General features: G+C 45.2%; 1 protein-coding gene across 1 annotated transcript in view; it reads right to left on the bottom strand.

Annotated features, from left to right (window-relative positions):
• Positions 1-10473: 10473 nt before the first annotated feature.
• The window catches only part of CREB3L1 (cAMP responsive element binding protein 3 like 1), a 79250-nt gene continuing 69775 nt past the window's right edge, over positions 10474-19948 (bottom strand). Inside the window, exons 9-12 of the mRNA XM_083456001.1 lie at positions 17046-17145; positions 15889-16009; positions 12290-12554; positions 10474-11557 (exon numbers count right to left, since the gene is read on the bottom strand). Of these exons, the coding sequence (XP_083312127.1) occupies positions 11521-11557; positions 12290-12554; positions 15889-16009; positions 17046-17145 (523 nt within the window). The 3' untranslated portion in view covers positions 10474-11520. The remainder of the gene's footprint in view (positions 11558-12289; positions 12555-15888; positions 16010-17045; positions 17146-19948) is intronic.

Here is a 19948-nt window from a genome sequence, read left to right as displayed (position 1 = left end):
ATCCCGGTGGGGTGCCATCGTGGCTGCCCCCCCTGCTCACGCTGGGCACCACGGCCCTGCAAGTGGTGTGTCACGCCCCCAGGACGCGCACCACGCCCCTGCGGGTGGCATGGCACACCTCTGGGACACACGCCAGCCCTGCCCCCGTCTGCTCTCTGCCCCCCAGTGTCAGAGCATGAAGCTCCGCCACTGGTTGGGGGTTCGTGCACAGGAACGAGAGCAGCAGGACCCATCACCAGCGCCAGAGGGGCTCCTGTTTTCATGAACATGGCGGACTCTAGATATGTAGGGAGCAGCAGGCAGGGTTCTCCAGGAGGCTGAAGCAGCCAAGGGTCCACAGCCCAGCTCCCTAGCTGGCCAGGTGGGGCTCACGAGCTCTGGGAGGAGGTGTGTGATTTCTCAGCTGGAGTAAGCTTGGAACAGGTGAGGGTCTCATGCCTCGTCAAGCCCAGAGTATAAAAGGCAAAGTATAAAAGGGAAGCAGAGCTGAGCTGCCGTGTCTGCTCAACTGACCATGTTGAGGAACCTTGCTTTGGATGTTGTGGGGTCTCTGCGGGGCTGTGCTTTAGTTTGGACTTTGAACATGTGGATTGACCCTGGACTGGGGATTTTGACTTGCTGGCGGGTAGGCCAGGGTTTCAGGATGCTCCCTACCAATTCCAATGGGCAACACTCACCATACAACCTGAAGCTCCCCTGACCTTGCCCCTGCTGCCCTCCCTACACTCCACCCTCATCCCTATGAGTGGCCCTGCCACAGCCTCTGTCACCACCCCCGGTACGAGCCATTGGTGTGATTTCCTCCTGGCTAAGTGTGCTTAAGGCTGCTGCCTTAATCTTCCAGCTGCAGCTCTGACTGTCCTTTTAGCACGGACCCCTTAGGCTTTGCCAATGTAAAATGCCAGGCTTTGCTGCTGCGCCTTCCACTGAAGCCTGGCAGGCTGAAGAATCACTGTAGCTCCATGCCAGCGAAAAATTCACATGCTTAATTTCCACCTGTTGGGCTGCTGTTTAAAAGCCAGGGAGGAGAGAGAGTAATAAATAAAACGGGCAGCACTGACTGTATGAAGTGGGATAAAGGAGGGAACATATAGCTACTTTTTGATGGTGGAGCCAGAGGAGAAGAGCTCTGATCTGTCTCAGTTGGAGATCCCTTAAGGAGCATAGTGGGAGGTGAGGGCGCCCTCTCTAGGGGCTCATGGCAACTGCATCCTCTTCCTAAGCAGGGGGTAGAATAACTCCACGTTTTTTTTCTGTTTACTGAGCCATGGAATTATTTCATTAGTGCTTTCTATCCTGTGACATTTCCCCTGACACCTGTGCTCTGGTATCCCCAGGGCTAATTAGCAGAGCGACCCACAGTGAACCCGGGGGTGTGATTTCCAGTCAGCTGGAGGTGACATTTCCTCCCTTGATGCTGCTATTGCTGATGCTGAGGTACTGAACTCCAAGCAAGGGCTTTTGGGAAGGCTTTCAGCAGCAGCCCTGCATTCCTTCATTTCAGTGAAGCTGCTGTTCTGTTGGGAGGGGGAGCGGAGACCAATCCCTGCCACCACCCCTCCCTTAGTGCCCAAATCTTTGGCCCTGGGCATCTGAAGGGGTGGTGGAGAACAAAGTGGAAGGAACTGAAGCAAGGCAAGGTAGAAAAGAGAGGCGATCGATGGGATCCTACAGTTACTACTTCCACCCAATTTAGGTTAGAACATTATTATTGCTGCTATTTATCGATTTATGAATCGGTTTTAACACACAGCTCAAAGCAATTTAACAGCTGAAAATAGTTCTTAAAAAAACCAGTGCAAAAACAACCAAAGATGGGTGTTTGTGTTTTGTTTTTCAAAATTAAGGCGGAAATCTTGTCGTCCAGCTAGAAAAAGCTTTGACAAGCAGCAAAAAAAAAAAATGTATTCCGTTGTTTCATGAAAGTGCAGATAGTGATATGCATGTTGCATTTCAAGAGGAACGTGTTGCTCCACAAAACAGGGGCAGCCACACCAAAAGTCCTGCTCTGAGTTGCTATGGAGCAGGCTTCTGATATTTTAGGGACTTAGAAGGAGAAACTGTCTTGCAGAACAGTGTGTTACAGGATATGCAAGTATGCAAGGATAAGAGCTCTGCTGGAGAAGACCAAAGGTCCATCTAGTTCAGACGTGGGGAATCAGCTGTTGCTGAACTCCAACTCCCATCAGCCCCAGCAAGCATGACCCAATGGGCAGAGGTGGTGGGAGTTGTAGTTCAACAACAACTGGGATCCACTGCACCTGGAATAACCAGCAGACACACTCCTTGGAAGATCTTAAAAGATTGGCTCGGTCTGTGTCAACTTTTACCAGCAATTGATAAAAGCCTATTTGACTTGAAATGATGACAGGGCGAAACAAGTGTGATCTGAGTCCACAGCATACATTTCAAATGCACACAAGCACCTAACAATCCCGGGAAATGTAGCTTATGTCTCACATGGCTACGATCCACAGCACCATCAACACACTACAGTTCCCAGGATCATTGGAGTGTGTGTGTACTTTGACAGTATGGTGTGTGTGTGCAGCTTAAGGTCTGGGTGATGCTACTTTCAGCCCCCTTGTCATGGGCCTTGTTTTGGGTTTGTGTTGTGAGCTGGGGAGGAAGGAGGAGATTGCCTGGCGTCTTGAATGTTAACTGGGAGGGGGGACTTGAAGGAACCATAGGATTCTGTCCCTTGACAGCAGGGAGAGGAGAATCAGCTGGGTAGAAAGGAGATTGCTAGTTCTAATCACATTCACCCCAGACTTCAGTTCACAGGAATTTGTTTCTATTGTCACTCAAATAACACTCTCTTGTTAATCTTGGGTAATTGTCAGTAAAACCCACGCTTGAAGGGTTTGAACACCTACTCTTCTATCTACACCTGCACACCCCTTTAGCACAGTGAGGCTGCGACAAACGATTATGTTTCCAGCCAGAGTTTTGCTCTCCTTTGTTTCCTTCTGGTGGGCATGCCTTTCATCCTCCTTACATGCCCCCACATCTGCTATTTAACCATAACACTGCTCATATTCATGGCTTGTAAATCAGAATCTCTATTATAGTTGTGGGTTTTTTTTAAAACGGCTTTGAAGCTGCCTGAAAGGAACCGATCCTCCAAAACTATACATTTGCAGGTGCTTTTTTGACTAATCCTCTAATTTTTGGCTAATTTCCCCCCTTTGAAAATAAATGTGACTGAGCTGGATTATTGGAGCAATTTCCCCACCCACGAACATAGCGGTGGAAATGGCGCTGTGGTCACCGTTGCCAGGCAGCTTAACCGTGCTTTCTGCTTCTCTGACAGGATTAGAGAAGGGGGAAGGAGGGAAATGGACTTCTAGATGTAGACCAGTTGTAAGTGGCAGGAGCGCTGAATCGACAGGATCCACATGCCTGAACCATGGCCCAGAAAGAACGAACAGCATCTTTAGAGCTGTACTGTATTGGCAGAGGGGAAACGGCAGCTGTACTGCAAAATGGCTAACAGCAATGCTAAACCTTCATGCTAACCAATACTTCTTAAAGCAGGGTGGTGGTAGTTTTTCCATCGCCTTTGTTTTTGCCCTTTGGCAAAGCGCTCCATAATCACTAACCACTCCAAGACACAGTCCTTTCTTGGATCTAGAAGCTCTCTTGGTTCTTGTGATTGATCTGACCTGTATGCAGTATTTCTATTGATTTCCACCTTTTGCATTCTGCCTTTGTCCTGGGCTGAGCCGGATGCTGTTTATTTTATGTATTACACTTGACCCTGATCTTCATTCAGGTTGCTCCAGCAGCTCACACCCAATTGCTCTTTGATCTCAGATTCAGCTGCTTACAAGCCCAAAACCTCCTTAGTTTCAGCAGTAAAACTGAATCCTGGGTCTTTGGACCATTCTCAAGGCCAGGGCTGGCTCCAAGTTTGAGGGGGTCTTTGGCAAAGTGCCCGTTGGCGAGCCTGCTCCAATTTCAGTGGGGCCCCAGTCCTACCTGGCAATGGGGAGCAGCAGCAATGGAGCAGTGAGCAATAAACACAAATGCATAACATAAAATCATTGAATACTTCATAAAAGCATAAACAGCAAAATGCGGCAGCGGAAATAGAAACAACAGGATGCTTTTATGTCTGTTAATTTTTTTAAAAAGAATTCCTCGTATGGGCAACTATTCAAACTATAAAATTAGCCGCTTCTGAAATAATTGTATGAAAAACTAACTTGTTGCCTTATTAAATCTTTAAGAAAAAAACACAATTTGTTTTGAAAAAGGTCAGGGGCCTTGCTATTCACCTGTCATGCCACACTACCCAGTATAAGGTGTAGGATGGCTGAATAAAGTCCAGAAGGTTCAAGGGTTGTAGAAAATTAGATATGAACTTGGTTATAAGGAAGTTATGGTATGGATTGGCATAGATAGTTTGCTTGCCTTCTGGTGATTCAGGCTACCAACTGTGCCATTACGGTCTCTCAGAGAAGTCCGAAGGAATGCACAGCACACATATCATTATTAAAATTTCAATACCACCCTACAATATAAAACCACAAAAATACATACCATAATATCAAATAAAAACAATACCCACTACACATAGTTTAAAAGGCCATCGATTGTTTAATCAACCAAAGGCCTGAAAGAAGAGGACTGTTTTTGCCTGGTGCCTAAAGATATATACAATGAAGGCATCCGGCAAGGATCCTTTGGGAGAGCATTCCACAAACAGGGACCCACTGCAGAAAAGGCCCCGTTCTCATGTTGCCACCCATTGGACTTCTTGAGGAGGAGGAGCACGAAGAAGGGCCTCAGATGATGATCACTGAGTTTGGGTTGGCTCATATGGGGAGAGGCAGTCCTTGAAGTATTGCAGTCCTGAGCTGTTTAAGGCTTTATAAGTCAAAGTCAGCACTTTGAATTGGGCCCGGAAACTGATTGGCAGCCAGTGCAGTTGGGCCAGGGTTGGCACTCTTCTGCTCAAACTGCCTTGCCCCATTGAGGAACCTGGCTGCTGAATTCTGCACCAGCTGAAGTTCCCAAGCCCTCTTCAGAGCAAACCCCACATAGTGTGTGTTGCAGCCTAACCTAGAGGTTAGCAGAGCATAGGCTATTCCTGTCCAGATGGGGGCGCAGCAGGACCACCAGAGGAAGCTGATGAAAGGCACTCTGAGCCACTGAGGTGGGGGCAGTAGTGATCTTTAAACACCTTAAAATACCTTTACTCAAGCTTTCCAGGACTCGGACTCTAAATTTTTATTATTTTGTTCTGTACATGACTCAGTTTTATTTGTGATAAACTGTTGCCTTTTGTTGGTATCTAGTTTTTAGGACATTTTTATCAAATTTTTCTGTATTTTATTATTTTTATGTAAACTGCTTAGATATTATCATGAGACAATATATATAATTTTATAAGAAAACGAATAAATAAAACCAAACCCTGCAAAACCTCTTGGTCAGAGGGGATAGTGAGCTGAATGTAGACACCACAATCGATCAAGCCTCCATCATATTTTTTTGCAATATTTTAGAGGAAAGCAATATGATTTTCTGTTTCCAGCCTTCATGACCTTCAGTATAAACGACTGTCAAAAGCCCTTCCTAAAGACTAATAAAAATGTCTTAATACATCAGGCGAGCTTTGCAAAGTGGAGGTGACAAGCAAAGTGGTTGTAGGCAAGGCAACTAAAGAGTAAATTGCTCTGCTACATGACATTCACTGTTTAATTCTTAAATAACAAGAGTTGCCTGCTGAGCTAGGTTTGATGACCTGCTCTTGTGCTTTTAAATATATATATATGTTTTTTACTCTGCTGTTGTGCCTGTAACAGCAACACTGCTGATCTCCATGCCATAACAGCATTCCTCCGCTGATAGCATTTTGCACTAGCTGCTCCTTCCAGATCAAGCTCAAGGGCAGCCCCACATACAGTGCATTGCAGTAATCAAGTCTTGAGGTTTCTAAGACAGAGTATTTCCCCCTACAGCTTCCCTGACATAAACATTTCCTTGACAAGAAACATAGATCTGTTTTCTGCTACTTTAATTATCATAGTTTCCCAAAAAGGATCTGAGCAGGGGGTGAGGACATAGGACAGTTGGGGAAAACACTGGAGTCTGACCAATTCTCAGCTAGGAGCTCAGAAAAGGGGATTGATAATTGGGGTGAGAGCTTGGCTCCTCAACTATGCACAAAAACTCTGTGTGAAGGAATGTTTGGTAAATGGGATGAGGTTTTTGGGGGGGGGCTGGTGGAACCCTAGATTAAATCTGGTTTTGGCTTCAGTATGTTGGTCTTTTGGTATATGTACCTAGGGGATTGTTGAGATTAGTACAGTGGTACCTCATGTTACAGACGCTTCAGGTTACAGACTCCACTAACCCAAAAATAGTATCTCGGGTTAAGAACTTTGCTTCAGGATGAGAACAGAAATCACGCAGCGGCGGCAGCAGGAGGCCACATTAGCTAAAGTGATACCTCAGGTTAAGAACAGTTTCAAGTTATGAACGGACCTCCAGAACGAATGAAGTTCTTAACCAGAGGTACCACTGTAATTGTATGTGAGTGTGGGTATGAACCAAATTGGATCTGAATTGGGAAAAAGAACTCAACAAGCCTACCTGTGTTTTAAGGCACAAAAACAACTGACCAGTGAAGACGGTGGCAAGCTTGATGCAAACTGCAAGTACATGAGCAATACCTGTAAACATGGAGATTTAGATTATTATTTGTATACAGTGGTACCTCGGGTTAAGAACTTAATTCATTCTGGAGGTCCGTTCTTAACCTGAAGTTGTTCTTAACCTGAGGTACCACTTTAGCTATTGGGGCCTCCTGCTGCCGCCGCTCCACCACCACACGATTTCTGTTCTCATCCTGAAGCAAAGTTCTAAACCCGAGGTACTATTTCTGGGTTAGCGGAGTCTGTAACCTGAAGCGTCTGTAACCTGAGGTACCACTGTATATGTATGTGTGTCAAAACTAGTGCCAACACCGTTATGTCCCTGTCATGGGAGCCTGTATTGGGGCAAACCAAGACCCAGGGTGAGCAAAAGTAAATTTAGTTGCAGTGATACCAAGGAGACAGCAATGAGCTTTGGGTCCCTGCTCTCTTGACAGAAGGGTTCCCAAGTAACTAGAGCTATTTCTTTAAATAGAAGTCATCACTCCACTTTAACATCGTATCTGCGCTGCACAGAAATAAAAGCCAGCTCTTTTTTCCTTTGACAAAGGCACCAGTGCCCAGCGCAGATCGCCTGCCTACCCATTTCCTGCTCAGTATGTTAGGGAAGAATGATACACCCACCTGGGGGCTGTGTCTGCAGTAAATGGCATAGAGCTCAGCAAGGAAATGTAGCCCTCACGGTAGAGGAGCGGAGACGGCTTCATCTGAAGTGCAACCCTTTGTTAAAAGTATGATGCAGTGCCTAATAGGTACCCATTGTTGAAGTCTCCCCCCCCCCCCCCCAGTTACACAAAATTATGGTAAACAAGCACATGGAGCTGTGTGTGAAATGACAGAACAGCCGTTATGATTTAGAAGTTTTTGGCTCTCCAAAGAAAAGTGCATCCTGGTCTGCCTACAATAAATTAAGCAGATTGAAAGAGCAATCCTATAAACCAGAGCTTGCTACCATGACGACAGGGATGCCGCCGAAAGCAGTAGGCCTGGCAAAACCATTAGGTAAAGAAAGGAGGCTGCCATGGGCAGCTGATCTGGGCTGTTATGAAAGGGCAGCAAATTACCCATTATTTTTATTCTTATTGGACTTTTAGCACCAAGGAAGCTGAGAGCCACTTGGTGAATTATCTGCCTCAAGTGCCAATATAACTTGACTGGCCTTGGGGATTCTGGACCTTGACCTGCGCAGAAGTAGGATCATTTTTTTGTTCTGCATCAGGCAGAGAAATTGACACTTACAGAGAACCAGTTTACTGGGCATTCACTCTGTTTTGTTTATGGTGAGGTTAGACATTGTGTCAAACAAGTGTTATTCCATACTTTCCAGGACATTTCCCCATTACTTTCCTTACTGCAAAAAACCAGTCTTGGGGGGGAAAGCCCATTTGTTGTGCCGGAACTCCAAATCAATTCTACTTGCATGAACTGAATTTATCACTGAATCACACCTGACAATCTGCAAGTGCTCTGTGTTTCAGGCCAGCCCTGGAAAGTGGAATCCCAGTTGCACCTTCTCAGCAATCTGTAAAGAATGCAGCTTCTCTCATTTTAAAAATGTCAAAATAGAAAGATATCCCTCTTGGATCAGACCAAAGGCATGTTTGATCCAGCATCCCTTTTTCAGCTATGGTCAACCACCTATCACTGAGAAGACCACAAGCAGGAGACAAGGGCGAAACTGACAGCTGCTGAAGACCTAAGGTCCCAAAATTCATGGGTCAATAAATTAATAGGTCAGCAACAAGTACATTTGGACTTGGGAGTCACTACACCAAAAAGTTTGGGAGCTGTTGCACTACAGGACCAAACAGGAAGTGCTTCCAAAGCTGAGGCTTCATGCTATGTACACACAGAAGATATAAAGTATACTCACCAGCCATGTCTGAAACCAGTAGTTTCCCATAGGTGACAGAGAAGAAGAAGAAGAAGAAGAAGAGTTTGGATTTGATATCCCGCCTTTCACTCCCTTTAAGGAGTCTCAAAGCGGCTAACATTCTCCTTTCCCTTCCTCCCCCACAACAAACACTCTGTGAGGTGAGTGAGGCTGAGAGACTTCAGAGAAGTGTGACTAGCCCAAGGTCACCCAGCAGCTGCATGTGGAGGAGCGGGGAATCAAACCCGGTTCACCAGATTACGAGTCTACCGCTCTTAACCACTACACCACACTGGCAGAGGTCTGACAAGCATGTGGAACTCCCCTCTGTAAAAGCTTTCCCTTGATGTCGTGAGTATTTGTTATTGCAGAATGGAAAGGGGAAGGGGGCCCTTTCAAGAGTGAACAGTCATTCTAGCTGCCGGAGGTTTTAATGCGAGCAACAAATGCAGATTAATATTCATTAAACCCAGTAGTTAGATTGCTGCTTATGAAAATAGTCTATATATTTCCCCTAAGAGCTTGTTCACATTTTACGGTGGAAAAACCAAGTAATTTCTCCAGGACTATATTTTTAGCTTACTGGGTGGGTGTAGTGCTGGAAGACTATTGGAATATTTTGATGTAGGCTCTGTGGGTCCTTACTTACATGTACATGTTCACAGTCTAATAGTCCCAAGGCTCTGATGGAATCTGGCTAAACCAGAGGAGGGGAACAGTCCTGAGATCTTCCCGGGGGCCACATCCCATTGGTGCGTGGGCCCAAAGGCAAAAGAGGCAGAGCAAATATCACCTTTTGCTTCTCCTCCATCCAGACAAGCAAGAGGCATTATTCAGGTTCAAAGACACATTCCAGCCAGGCAGAAACACACTCAGAGGAAGTGAAATGGGACCAGCTGGTATGGCTGCATAGCAGGAGTGGCCTGGGAGTGAGTCCCAAGGGACCTTGAGGGCCCGTTTGGCCCGTAGGCTGAGACCCCTCACCCCTGGGCTGAAGTAGTGCATTTTCAGAGAAGACCTTTCAAAGGTCACAGCCTTTAGGACATCTATTGGGCTTTTAGAACTCCTGTGTATGTTGGATTCCTCCCTCCACATTTTATCCTCAACAATCCTGTGAGGTAGGTTAGAGACATTTGATTTCCTTGAGAAATTGCTTTGTATTTGCAATTAGACCTGGGTGTTCCCTCCTCATGCAGCTGCCAATGCCGGGAGCCTGGAATTTGCTTTTGTTTTTACAGTACAGTGGTACCTCAGGTTACATACGCTTCAGGTTACAGACTCCACTAACCCAGATATAGTGCTTCAGGTTAAGAACTTTGCTTCAGGATGAGAATGAGAACAGAAATCGTGCTCTGGCGGTGCGGCAGCAGCAGGAGGCCCCATTAGCTCAAGTGGTGCTTCAGGTTAAGAACAGTTTCAGGTTAAGTACGGACCTCTGGAACAAATTAAGTACTTAACCTGAGGTACCACTGTATTATGTCTTTTCTTTTTTTGCATTGTGATTTTTTGTGCTGTGAACCGCCCTGAGTATAGAGCGATGTGCAAATTTAATAATAGCACATCTTTTATTTGCTTGTTTTGAAAAGCAAATATGCTTTGCTCCTACCAGCAAGGATAGTCCCCATGCAACAAGATTTCTTCCTCATCTATTATATTATAAGTATATTATATTATAATTATATTATTATAATACAATAGCTACCGGGGTATTGCTATCAGAATGATAGATCTAGGAGGGAAGCTGCTGTCATCATTTCTCAGTAATTAACATTTCTGTATAAGCCCTCAGAGAAACACTGCTCGGCTCAGAGACCTCTGCTCACAAAGGGAGAGCACAGCTATTATTCGGTGAGTGATGGCAGGCCTGCACTTGCACTGAGATTTGCTAAATTAATAACCCCTCAATTAAATAATGAAGAATCTGAACAACAGAGCTGATGCTGCATCTTTTTTTTTTTTTAATTTTGCTGCTCCAAAGCAATTGCAGAGCTAGTAACAGGAGGAAAAGAGTGATATATTTAAAAAGAAAACTAGGCAAACAACAGCTGCTAGACTAAGAGGAAACAGCGACCTGCAAAGAGAGGAAGTTCATAGAGGCCAAGCTCGCAATAACTCTTAATAAAATACAATACAGAAAATAGGATCTGAGAGTCTCCAAAATACAATATCTTAAGGGATTGGCAATAATACAAAATAAGGTTCATTATGTACAAACAATTTCTGCTTTTGGTCTCTGTACAACCATGTGAACTTGAGGCACGCATGGACTATGCCCAGGAGCATGTCTAACTATGGAACAGTGGTTCTTTATGCTGGTTTTCGAAGAACGTTTTTCTTTTTCTCTTATCTGAACATTTAACTGTAATATGTCTCTGCCTTTGAATTCTCTACATTTTTTTTTAATGTAACGATGTAAAAATAAGTCACAAAATAGAAATTAAGCTTTTTCTGACACAGAGACAGACACAGCTGGGGGAAATTTATATAGTACAGATTTGTGTGCCTAGAAGTTGGGAACTTTTGGTGACATATTGCAGAGAGAGGAAAGAACATAACCAGTGGCCATGGTGATTGTGAGTGGGGGAAAATTAGAGGGCTGGCTGAGGCTTCGGTCCAAGTTGCCAGGCGCTATCCCTGATTGTGGGGAATGCAATTTTGACACTGGGAATCAAGTGTATAAGAGGCGGAACTCAGGGCCAATTTGGAGATGTCTAAATGGAACATCCTCTCCCATGTGCTGTGCAATCCTATGCATGTTTATGCAGAAGGAAGTCCAATGGACCTTCTCCCCTAGTAAGTGTGTTTAGGGTTGCAACCCACGCCCCTTACAGTGTAATCCTGCACATGCTTACTCAGGAGTTAGTCCCACCAAGTTCAATGGGACATACTCCCAGGTAAGCATGCATGGAATTGCAGCCTTAACCAGGCATCTACTAAAGGATCCTACATCCAGACGGAAGAGGCCTTGAGGGTTGGCAGCTGCTACAAGGATTCAGCTGCATCACTGGAGATTCTGTCTCTGCAGAAAGAAAGAAAAAAAGTACCGGTCAGTCATTTTTTCACCTGCTATTTATTTCTCAACTCTGGCCTCTGATAACTGCTCTGTTGCTGCCTCCTCCTCATTACAATCATCATCAACAACAACATTTTATATATTTCTATCCCACTTTCCCCCCAGAACTGGGACTCAAAACAAGTACAGATAAAACACAAAATCCCTTGTTCTATTTTTCAGGTTGGCTGGTGAGGTTCCTCGGAAGATTCTCCTATTTCCCTATTTCTCACTGTCAGTTGAGTGGGGTGGGGTTCTCTTTGCCTGGACCAAGTTTTCCCAAACTTGGGTCTCCAGCTGCTTTTGGACTACAGTCCCCATCATTCCTGGTAGCTTGTAGTCCAAAAACAGCTCGAGACCCAAGTTTGGAAAACCCTGGAATATAGCTCAGAGTTAAGAGTTTATGCTCTGCACGCAAGAGGACTCAGGGAAGGATCAGAAACTTTAGGTTGATGGTTGCAAACAGAGAAGAAAAAGCACAGCCCTTGTGACTCTTGAAGACTGCGATCAGCAGTCATGTCATGGCATGGAAATAAACACCATGAGTGGCTGACGCCTGCAGATCTGTTAAAAGCACAGGAGTAGTGGTTAGTGGTTTGCTTTAAAGTTGGCAACCCTCCTTAGACCCCACGTTGCACTTCGGAGATGGAATATAGCCGGTATGAGCTGGAAAGAGACGAAAGCCCCACACCTGCTTACCTCTCCTGGAATTGCTTCTTGGGGTTAGTGAGAGCTGAGCTGGTCTGGTTCTGATCTGGCCCCTCCTGGTGGGGCTTGTGCAGGTATTTGGCTGTTTCGTGGGCCACAGCCAGGGGGCTGTGCACATGCTCCTGAGGTCGCTGTTCTTCGCTTTGGCGTTGGTCGGCTTCCCACTTGTCAGGATGCTCCACAGAGATGAAGGAGCTGTAGCCTTCCTCGAGGGAGCCCCCATGCTCATCGTAGAACAGAAGGCGCCGTGACTGAACTGAAAAGGGAGAGTTTTGTTAAGGGCTGAGAACAGGAACTTCATGAGGCTGTTCCCAGCTCACTCCCATGTGCCAAGCCATGTAGATAAAGCCAGTCACAGAATAAAGAGACATTTTGGCCATCACACACAAACTTATTGCAAGGCTTTGCATTCTCTCCCCTTCTTGTTCTCAACAGCTACACAGCAAACAGAAATCTAGCAGGTGAGGCATGCTGCATCTCCATAGGAGTAAAAGCTGCACTGCCTGTCATGCAGTTCTTGGAGGCTAAAAAACCAGGCCAGAAAAAAGTGGCAACTGTAAGAAAACTTGGTTGTCGGATACCTGCCCAATATTATTCACTAGAGTGAATTCAGTGGGTGTGTTTTCATAGGAGACCCATATAGTTCCACTTTCAGGTCCCATAATTTCAGGACAAAGAAACAAAAACACTTCTTCCTAAAATCCAGCTGTGGGAACCAACATTTATTTTTCATAAAATGGTGTCGTGTGATCATAATACATCCCAAAACTATGTGAAAATGTTTTCTGACCACTAGCGGAACCCTTTTGACACCAGAGTTGGGGCCAAGTCTGCATATTGCAGGCCTTCCAAATAAGTTTCTGCAAAACAACACCCTTATGGTAACAACTTCTTCACACTGTGGTCATGATGTGCAGTGTTACTTCCATGTGGATGTTGTATGTAGAATATACCAGGCCAATACCAGAGATTCTTGGTGGCTGCTACAGAGTGAAGTTGCCACACAGAAGCTGTGATTTATAGGCTGCTGCTTTGTTTGGGCCAAGAATGTGCAGTGAAAGGCAGCACCTTTGAACATGACATCTGTACCTTTAAGGAGCAAATAAAGTCCTTCCTCTGCACCGCCCCATGCCTGTATTTAAACAGAGCTGAGCCTGATCAGTGTTTGAATGGGAAGCTCACATATGTTGTTCCAGCTTTTTAAGGGATAGTTGGGATACAAAAGCAATAAGGAAAAAGCACTACTAAAACTGCCACTGAGGCTATAAAACAGACTATCCCAACTGCTTGAGGGCTTTAAAACAGGCCATCTGTTCTGAGAGAGAGAGAGAGAGAGAGAGAGCTATTCTTCCTCCCTTCAAGGCTTTCAGCTGGTCTGGCTACCCAAGGGCCAATATACACATTGCAGCTGCCTCCCTACTGAGTGTTGGCTGAGCCATAAACAAACAACTTTGGTCTGGTTGTGGCCTCCATGCTGCCAGGCTTTAAAGCAGACCATCCTGCCTATGGCCGTATACAACAAAAGGGTACCAGCTGTTAGGAAGTTATTGGAGATTTTAAATCCCCCCCATTTCAAAATGCTAGCTCAATTGAGATGAGGAAGCACTTAGACCTAGTGCTCATGAACAGCAGATAGGTTGGTAAGCCAGTGTCTGGACTGTAGCATTTCAGACTGCAGGTGAGGCCTCAACGGAATAAATAATTCTTATGTACTTATTTAATATTCCCCCCCATCCTTTCCCAATGAGCTAAGAGCAGCATACAAGATTCCCTGGCACCAGTAGGGAATCACAACAACCCTCTGTGATAGATTAGGCCGAGAAATATTGATACTGTCAGGTTTATGGCTGACTGTGCTACATGAGGGACTTTAAGCAGGCAAAATATGTGCTCCCTTTTCCATGACATCTAATTTTCCACAAAGAGGAAATTTGTATGAAGGAGAAAGCTAGTGTGGTCAGGGAGTAACAAAGGAAGCTGCCTTATGTGAGGGCTCAATGGACAATGAGACTGACCGGGTACAAGGCAGCTGCCTGTGTTTCTCCTTGGCAAGCTACCTCTCTATTTACAGGACTTTTAAAAAATGGAGAAGCATTCCATAATATCAATCCCCCTCTGTTATGTACTGAGTTGAATAGGATCCAAACTGCAGCAGTCTGATTGGTCCTAGAACAATAGGATCCAAACTGCAGCAGTCTGATTGGTCCTAGAACAATGCAGCAGTATGATTGGTTGGCAGGAACCACCCAATCATTCTCCAGATAGAAGCGAATCCACAACCTGATTGGCTTACAGTAGAATTCCAGAATTAGCCAATCATGTGCAGCCCATTGTGTAAATAATGTATATAAAGCAGATACTTTGAGGGGACATTCATTCATTCCTCCTCACCACTATGAGCTGAATAAAGAGCATGAAATCACTTTGCGACTCTGAGTATATTTCACCCTCCCAAGTACACTTCTTGTACAATCTAAAGTGGTACAGCCCACAGGCTTATGTGGGAACCAGGCCCTTGTTTCCAGCTTGTCTTGCCGTGTGTGTTTAGGAGACTCATTAGCCCAAAGAAAGATTTTAGATCAGAGGGCTGAGTTGGAGTGACAGATATAGGCCCCATTTGCACTTTAAAGCAGTATCATACCACTTTAAACCATCATAGCTTCCCCCAAAGAATCCTGGGAAATGTAGTCTGTTAAGGGTGCAGAAGGTTATCAGGAGACCCCCTATTCCCCTCCAGAGCTACAATTCTCAGAGTGGTTTAACAAGCAATGTCTCTTCCCAGAGACCTCTGGGGGTTGCAGCTTTGTGAGTAGGCGTCTCCTAATAACTCTCAGCACAATTTTAAAGGCGGGCTGAGAGTGAACAAATGAACTGGAAGATCACATGTTTATTTGAATTTGGGTTTTATCTTCCAAGGTCAGGGAGACTTCCTGGCTAATTGGTTTACTTCCCATGGTGGGAGGAACAGGAGAAGAAGCATCTATGAGGAAGGGAAGGAGAATGAATCCTTTAAAAGGCAAATGAGGCTAGGCCACAGGACCATGTAAAGAATAAACTGGAGCAAGCAGCTCTGGAGGAAACGTCACTCAGGAAACAAGGGCAATGCATCACTCTAAGCCGTGCTTCCCAAACTTGGGCCGCCAGCTGTTTTTGGACTACAACTCCCACCATCCCTAGCTAGCAAGACCAGTGGTCAGGAATGTTAGGAATTGTAGTCCAAAAACAGCAGGAGACCCAAGCTTGGGAAACACTGCTCTGTTCAAATGATACACTCTTGTGAATAAAACAAACCACAGGGACAAGACTGGCTGTGTACACACCATACATTTAAAGCACGTCTCCACCCAAAAAATCCTGGGAGCAGTAGTTTGCCTTTCACAAGCCTATAAGTCCCAGCATCCTTAAACGACAGTTCCCAGGATTCCTTGGAAGAAGTCATGTGCTTTAAATGAATGGTACATATGCAGCCATTAAGACAGAAGGATAATCTGCACCATTTGAGGAAATGGCTGGCTGGATTCAGCAGTGACTTGGGGTAGTTCTGGCTCTTCAAGAGGGCTTTAGTAGCAATTAGATCACATGTGACTCACTTTTGCTGGTTGTGTATATGTCTGACGTTGGAGCTGTTTTTACTGTCTGCGATGCTGAAGAGAATTCTGGGAGACACGGCAGTAGGGAGCCCAGAACCAGAACAAAGCACAAAACGAGGACCTGTGGAGCAGATATGGCAGAAATAGTCAGTGCAGTCAACAAACAGGGTGTGGATATGTACATGAGTTCACACAGGTCAACTGAGGAGAAAAGAAGGAAATCATAAACTATTACAGTACTGTGAAAATCAACAGAATTCAGTTACTAAGCACATATTTACTTTAGTATTTAGTTTAGATGTGTGTACAGTGGTACCTTGGTTTGCATATGTCTTGGTTTGCATACGTTTTGGATTACAAACACGTCAAACCCGGAAGTGCGTGTTCCGGTTTGCAACCTTATTTTGGATTACAACCCATTTTGGGGGGATTACGAATAGTTTTTTTTTGGAGGCCCCATTGGCGAAAGCGCGCCTTGGGTTACAACCTGTTTTGGTTTACAAATGGACCTCCAGAACGGATTATGGTTGTAAACCAGGGTACCACTGTACTTATTCCATTAAAATCCCAAATGCCATTATGATACTTGCAAGCAAACCAAACCACCTGACATCTGAATGTAAGTATTACATTCAGGTTTTAAAACAAATTACTCCATTTCTGTTCTGCCTTTCCTCCAATGAGCTCTGGGCTGCATACATGACCCTCCCACCCCCGGTTATTCTCACAACAACCCTGTGAGGTAGAATAGGCAGAGAAAAAGTAATTGGTCCAATGTGAGCTTAGTGGCTGAGTGGGAATTGAAACTGGATGTCCCTGGTCCTAGACAGACACTTTAACCACATTTAGAAGAAAAGTAGGAGAAACAAAATTCAGAGACCACTAAACTAAAACATGTCATTCTTGCCCATAGAAGGCTGACACCTCCCTGTCCCCCCGGCAGGACTTGTGATTTGTCTCACTCCAAACAAAACATGACCTGTAACAAATGTTTCTTCTTGGATTACCACTCTTGGGTTTGTCTGGGGGAGACAAACTACAAATCTGGCCTAAACACTGTCCAAGTCCAAGACCACCTGAGGGGGAAATGAGATATATGTACATAACGAAGAAATAAAGCTTAAGTAACCAAGGAATGGATAGCATGCAGACCTTACCATCAAGCAGGTCCCTGTCTGTGTGGAAGCCATTTTATATGGCCTAGAAACTTTCCCTGCTACCAGAGCTTGCAGCTTTTGTAGTTGCTGGAGGAGAGTCCTATGAGAGAGCAATTTTTTACATTTAAAAGAAACTGTTTAAAAATAATCAGAGAAAGAAAGAAACAGAAAGAAATCCAAAGACATTACAAATTCAGAAACTTAATTATTATTTATTGTTACTATTTATTGACTTTATATACCGCCCTATACCTGGAGGTCTCAGGGTGGTTCACCCTGAGCTTAATACTTTCAATGTTCTTTTTTCCAGAAATACTACTGTATATCATAGTTGTCAATGTTTCCCTTTTTTAAAAAGGGAAATTCCCTTACTCCGAATAGGATTTCCCTTAAAAAAGGGGGAAAGTTGACAGCTATGCTGTATATTCACAATGTAAGATATGAAATGTAAAAATCAATTAAGTGTAAGCATGTCAGAAGAATACTTATATGAACAAGTCATGCAAATAAGATGCTCCTTTAGCTAATGCTACCTATTTACAGACCCTTTCAACATTAAACATGGAGACTATCTTACAAACTGCTCTACCATGGTAGGGTTTGCACATTTGCCTATTTTTGTTAAACCCCAAAAATGTTGATATCCTTTGGGATTAATGCCTGAAAACCTCATTTGCCCATAGGTATAATGCTGGGGTTGTTTATTTTTCCAGTAGCTGCTATCTTTTAAAAGAACAGCGTGAACAGTTTGAGGCGGTGACGTAATTACTGCTGCACATAGTGAACCATGGATTCAGACTAGAGCTGGATTGGAGTGCGTAGACCTGGGAACCATTTCAGAATAACTGCTTTGATGCACATAAACAGGAGAGGAAGGAAGAGTGAGACGGGGGGGCAGGGGGGGGAGATCTATTATTCCAAATACAACCAACAATAAACGGAACTCCAGAATTCATGGGAGTAAAGGTTCATAAACTGAACACAAGGGTTCATAAATTGCCCAGCAGATGGCAGTCACCAACCACCAACATAGCTAGCTGCTTTAGCTACTGAGAAGCCGAGAATATGCTCAACACTTCCAGGGTCTCTAGGGAGCAGCATCAAGCCACAAAGGTAGGGTCAGAAGCTGCTGTTAGGCAATCAAAGGAAATGAGTGTGACAAAGAGTCTCTGAATGAGGGCAGGGAGCTCAAGTGCAAGGTCAAGTGTGCTGGCAAGATTAAGTGAGGGGATAGGTCCTGGATAACAGGGTCACTGATGATAGTTTCCCCCATTTGGTTGAAGGCTTACAGATTACAAAAAGCTCTGTGCCTGATGGGAAGAGCCTGGGAAGGCAGCATCTAAGGCTGATTACAAAGGACATTAAGCAAACCATTCTGGGAAGCTCCTCTAGAGGTGCTTTATTCCTGCACTACTCATACATATGCTGCTCACAAAGGAATGCCTTAATTCTGCCCACAGATGAAACTTGGGTGCATTTCAGAGGGCAAATAAGCCCATACTGTTTGTGACTAACAGGAATGCTGGAAAGAGAAGACCAGATCATGTTTCTGCATTGCTCACCTAGACCAGGAGTAGCCAATGTGGTTCCCTTTGGATGTTGTGGATCACAACTCCCATCATTCCTGACTGCTAGCTATGCTGGAGATGATGGGAGCTGTTATCCAGAAAATCTCGATGGCACCACATTGTCTTCCCCTGACAGAAAGTTAATCCTCTATAAAGAAAAATCTGTACTCCTGGGTCCTTCTTCCTTCTCAGCACCTCTTGGCGTGGATAATACATTTGTAAAGCTGAAAAAGCTATTCATGTGACCCTGGCCTGTGGGAGAAAAAGAGTGAAAGTAGAGCACAGTAGCCTAGTTTAGGATGTGAAGGTGTTGCCCCCAAACCTGCTGTCTTTTGCATATGTTTTATGTGCTGTGACTTCGTTTTGTTTTGGCCCTTCATGGGAGGCTAGGCAAAACTCCTGGTCCCTCCTGTTGTCTTCTCCCATTGCTACATGAAGCGGATATTTTGTCTTCTCCATAAGCATCAAAGGAAACAAATTCCTTGGACAGAGATTCTGCCAGACGAGAATAAAGGGGCCTCAAGGATTCTTCAGGCAGAAGCCCAGCTCACGGCAAGAGGCGATATCTGCTTCTTTGTTATGGCAAGTGTGATGCCTTGGAGTGGGTGGCACCACACCAAAACCTAAACCAGAACCGTACAGAGACAGCTCTCCAGCAGATTATGAACAGAGGGGAAAACGCCTTTGGGGGCAGCAGTTTAGCATTCTGTTCCCAGCCTATTTGTTGCTAACAGGCCTGCCATAAGCACTCCCTTAAAACTGCTCTATGTAGCTGCTAGACTCTTTTCTAAGCTTTCATGTCTCTAGGTAACACTCTCTGCACCTCAAAGAACATAGAAGAGAGTTTCATTTAATGTAACCAAAGGCCAGGGCCTCAACCACTCAGTCAGCATAGAAGGCCTGGGGAAAAAGTAGAACTCCACACAGTTCCCTGTTCCTTCAGGCATCTTGATTGGCTCTGAGCTCAGCTGGTTGTGTTTTTTGCCTTCCTCCCCCGCCCCCCGTAAAACCCTTCCAAGAGATCAGGTTCTAATCTGGACATTTGGCTGGTGAACTTCAGGGACCAGTGGCGTAGCGTGGGGGGTGCAGGGGGGGCCGCACCAGGCGCAACATCTAGGGGAGGGGCGCGCTCGCACTCGCAGCTCTCTGCCCCTACCTGGCTCACTCACTCTCTCTCACTGCAGTGCTGGCTGTGCAAATCCGATCCGAGCCGCCGGGTCACCGTGCACTGTGGAGGGGGGGGGTGCCAGGCATGCGGTGTGGAGACAGAGCGAGGGACTATCTGGGGGAGGGACAGTGCAGCGGGGGGGGGGGCGCAAATTACTTGCCTTGCCC

This window comes from Podarcis tiliguerta (assembly GCF_965153285.1).
Source record: "Podarcis tiliguerta genome assembly, chromosome: 1".
NCBI lineage: Eukaryota > Metazoa > Chordata > Lepidosauria > Squamata > Lacertidae > Podarcis > Podarcis tiliguerta.
The sequence above is the reverse complement of the archived record's forward strand: the minus strand, read 5'-3'. Positions and strand labels throughout refer to the sequence as shown.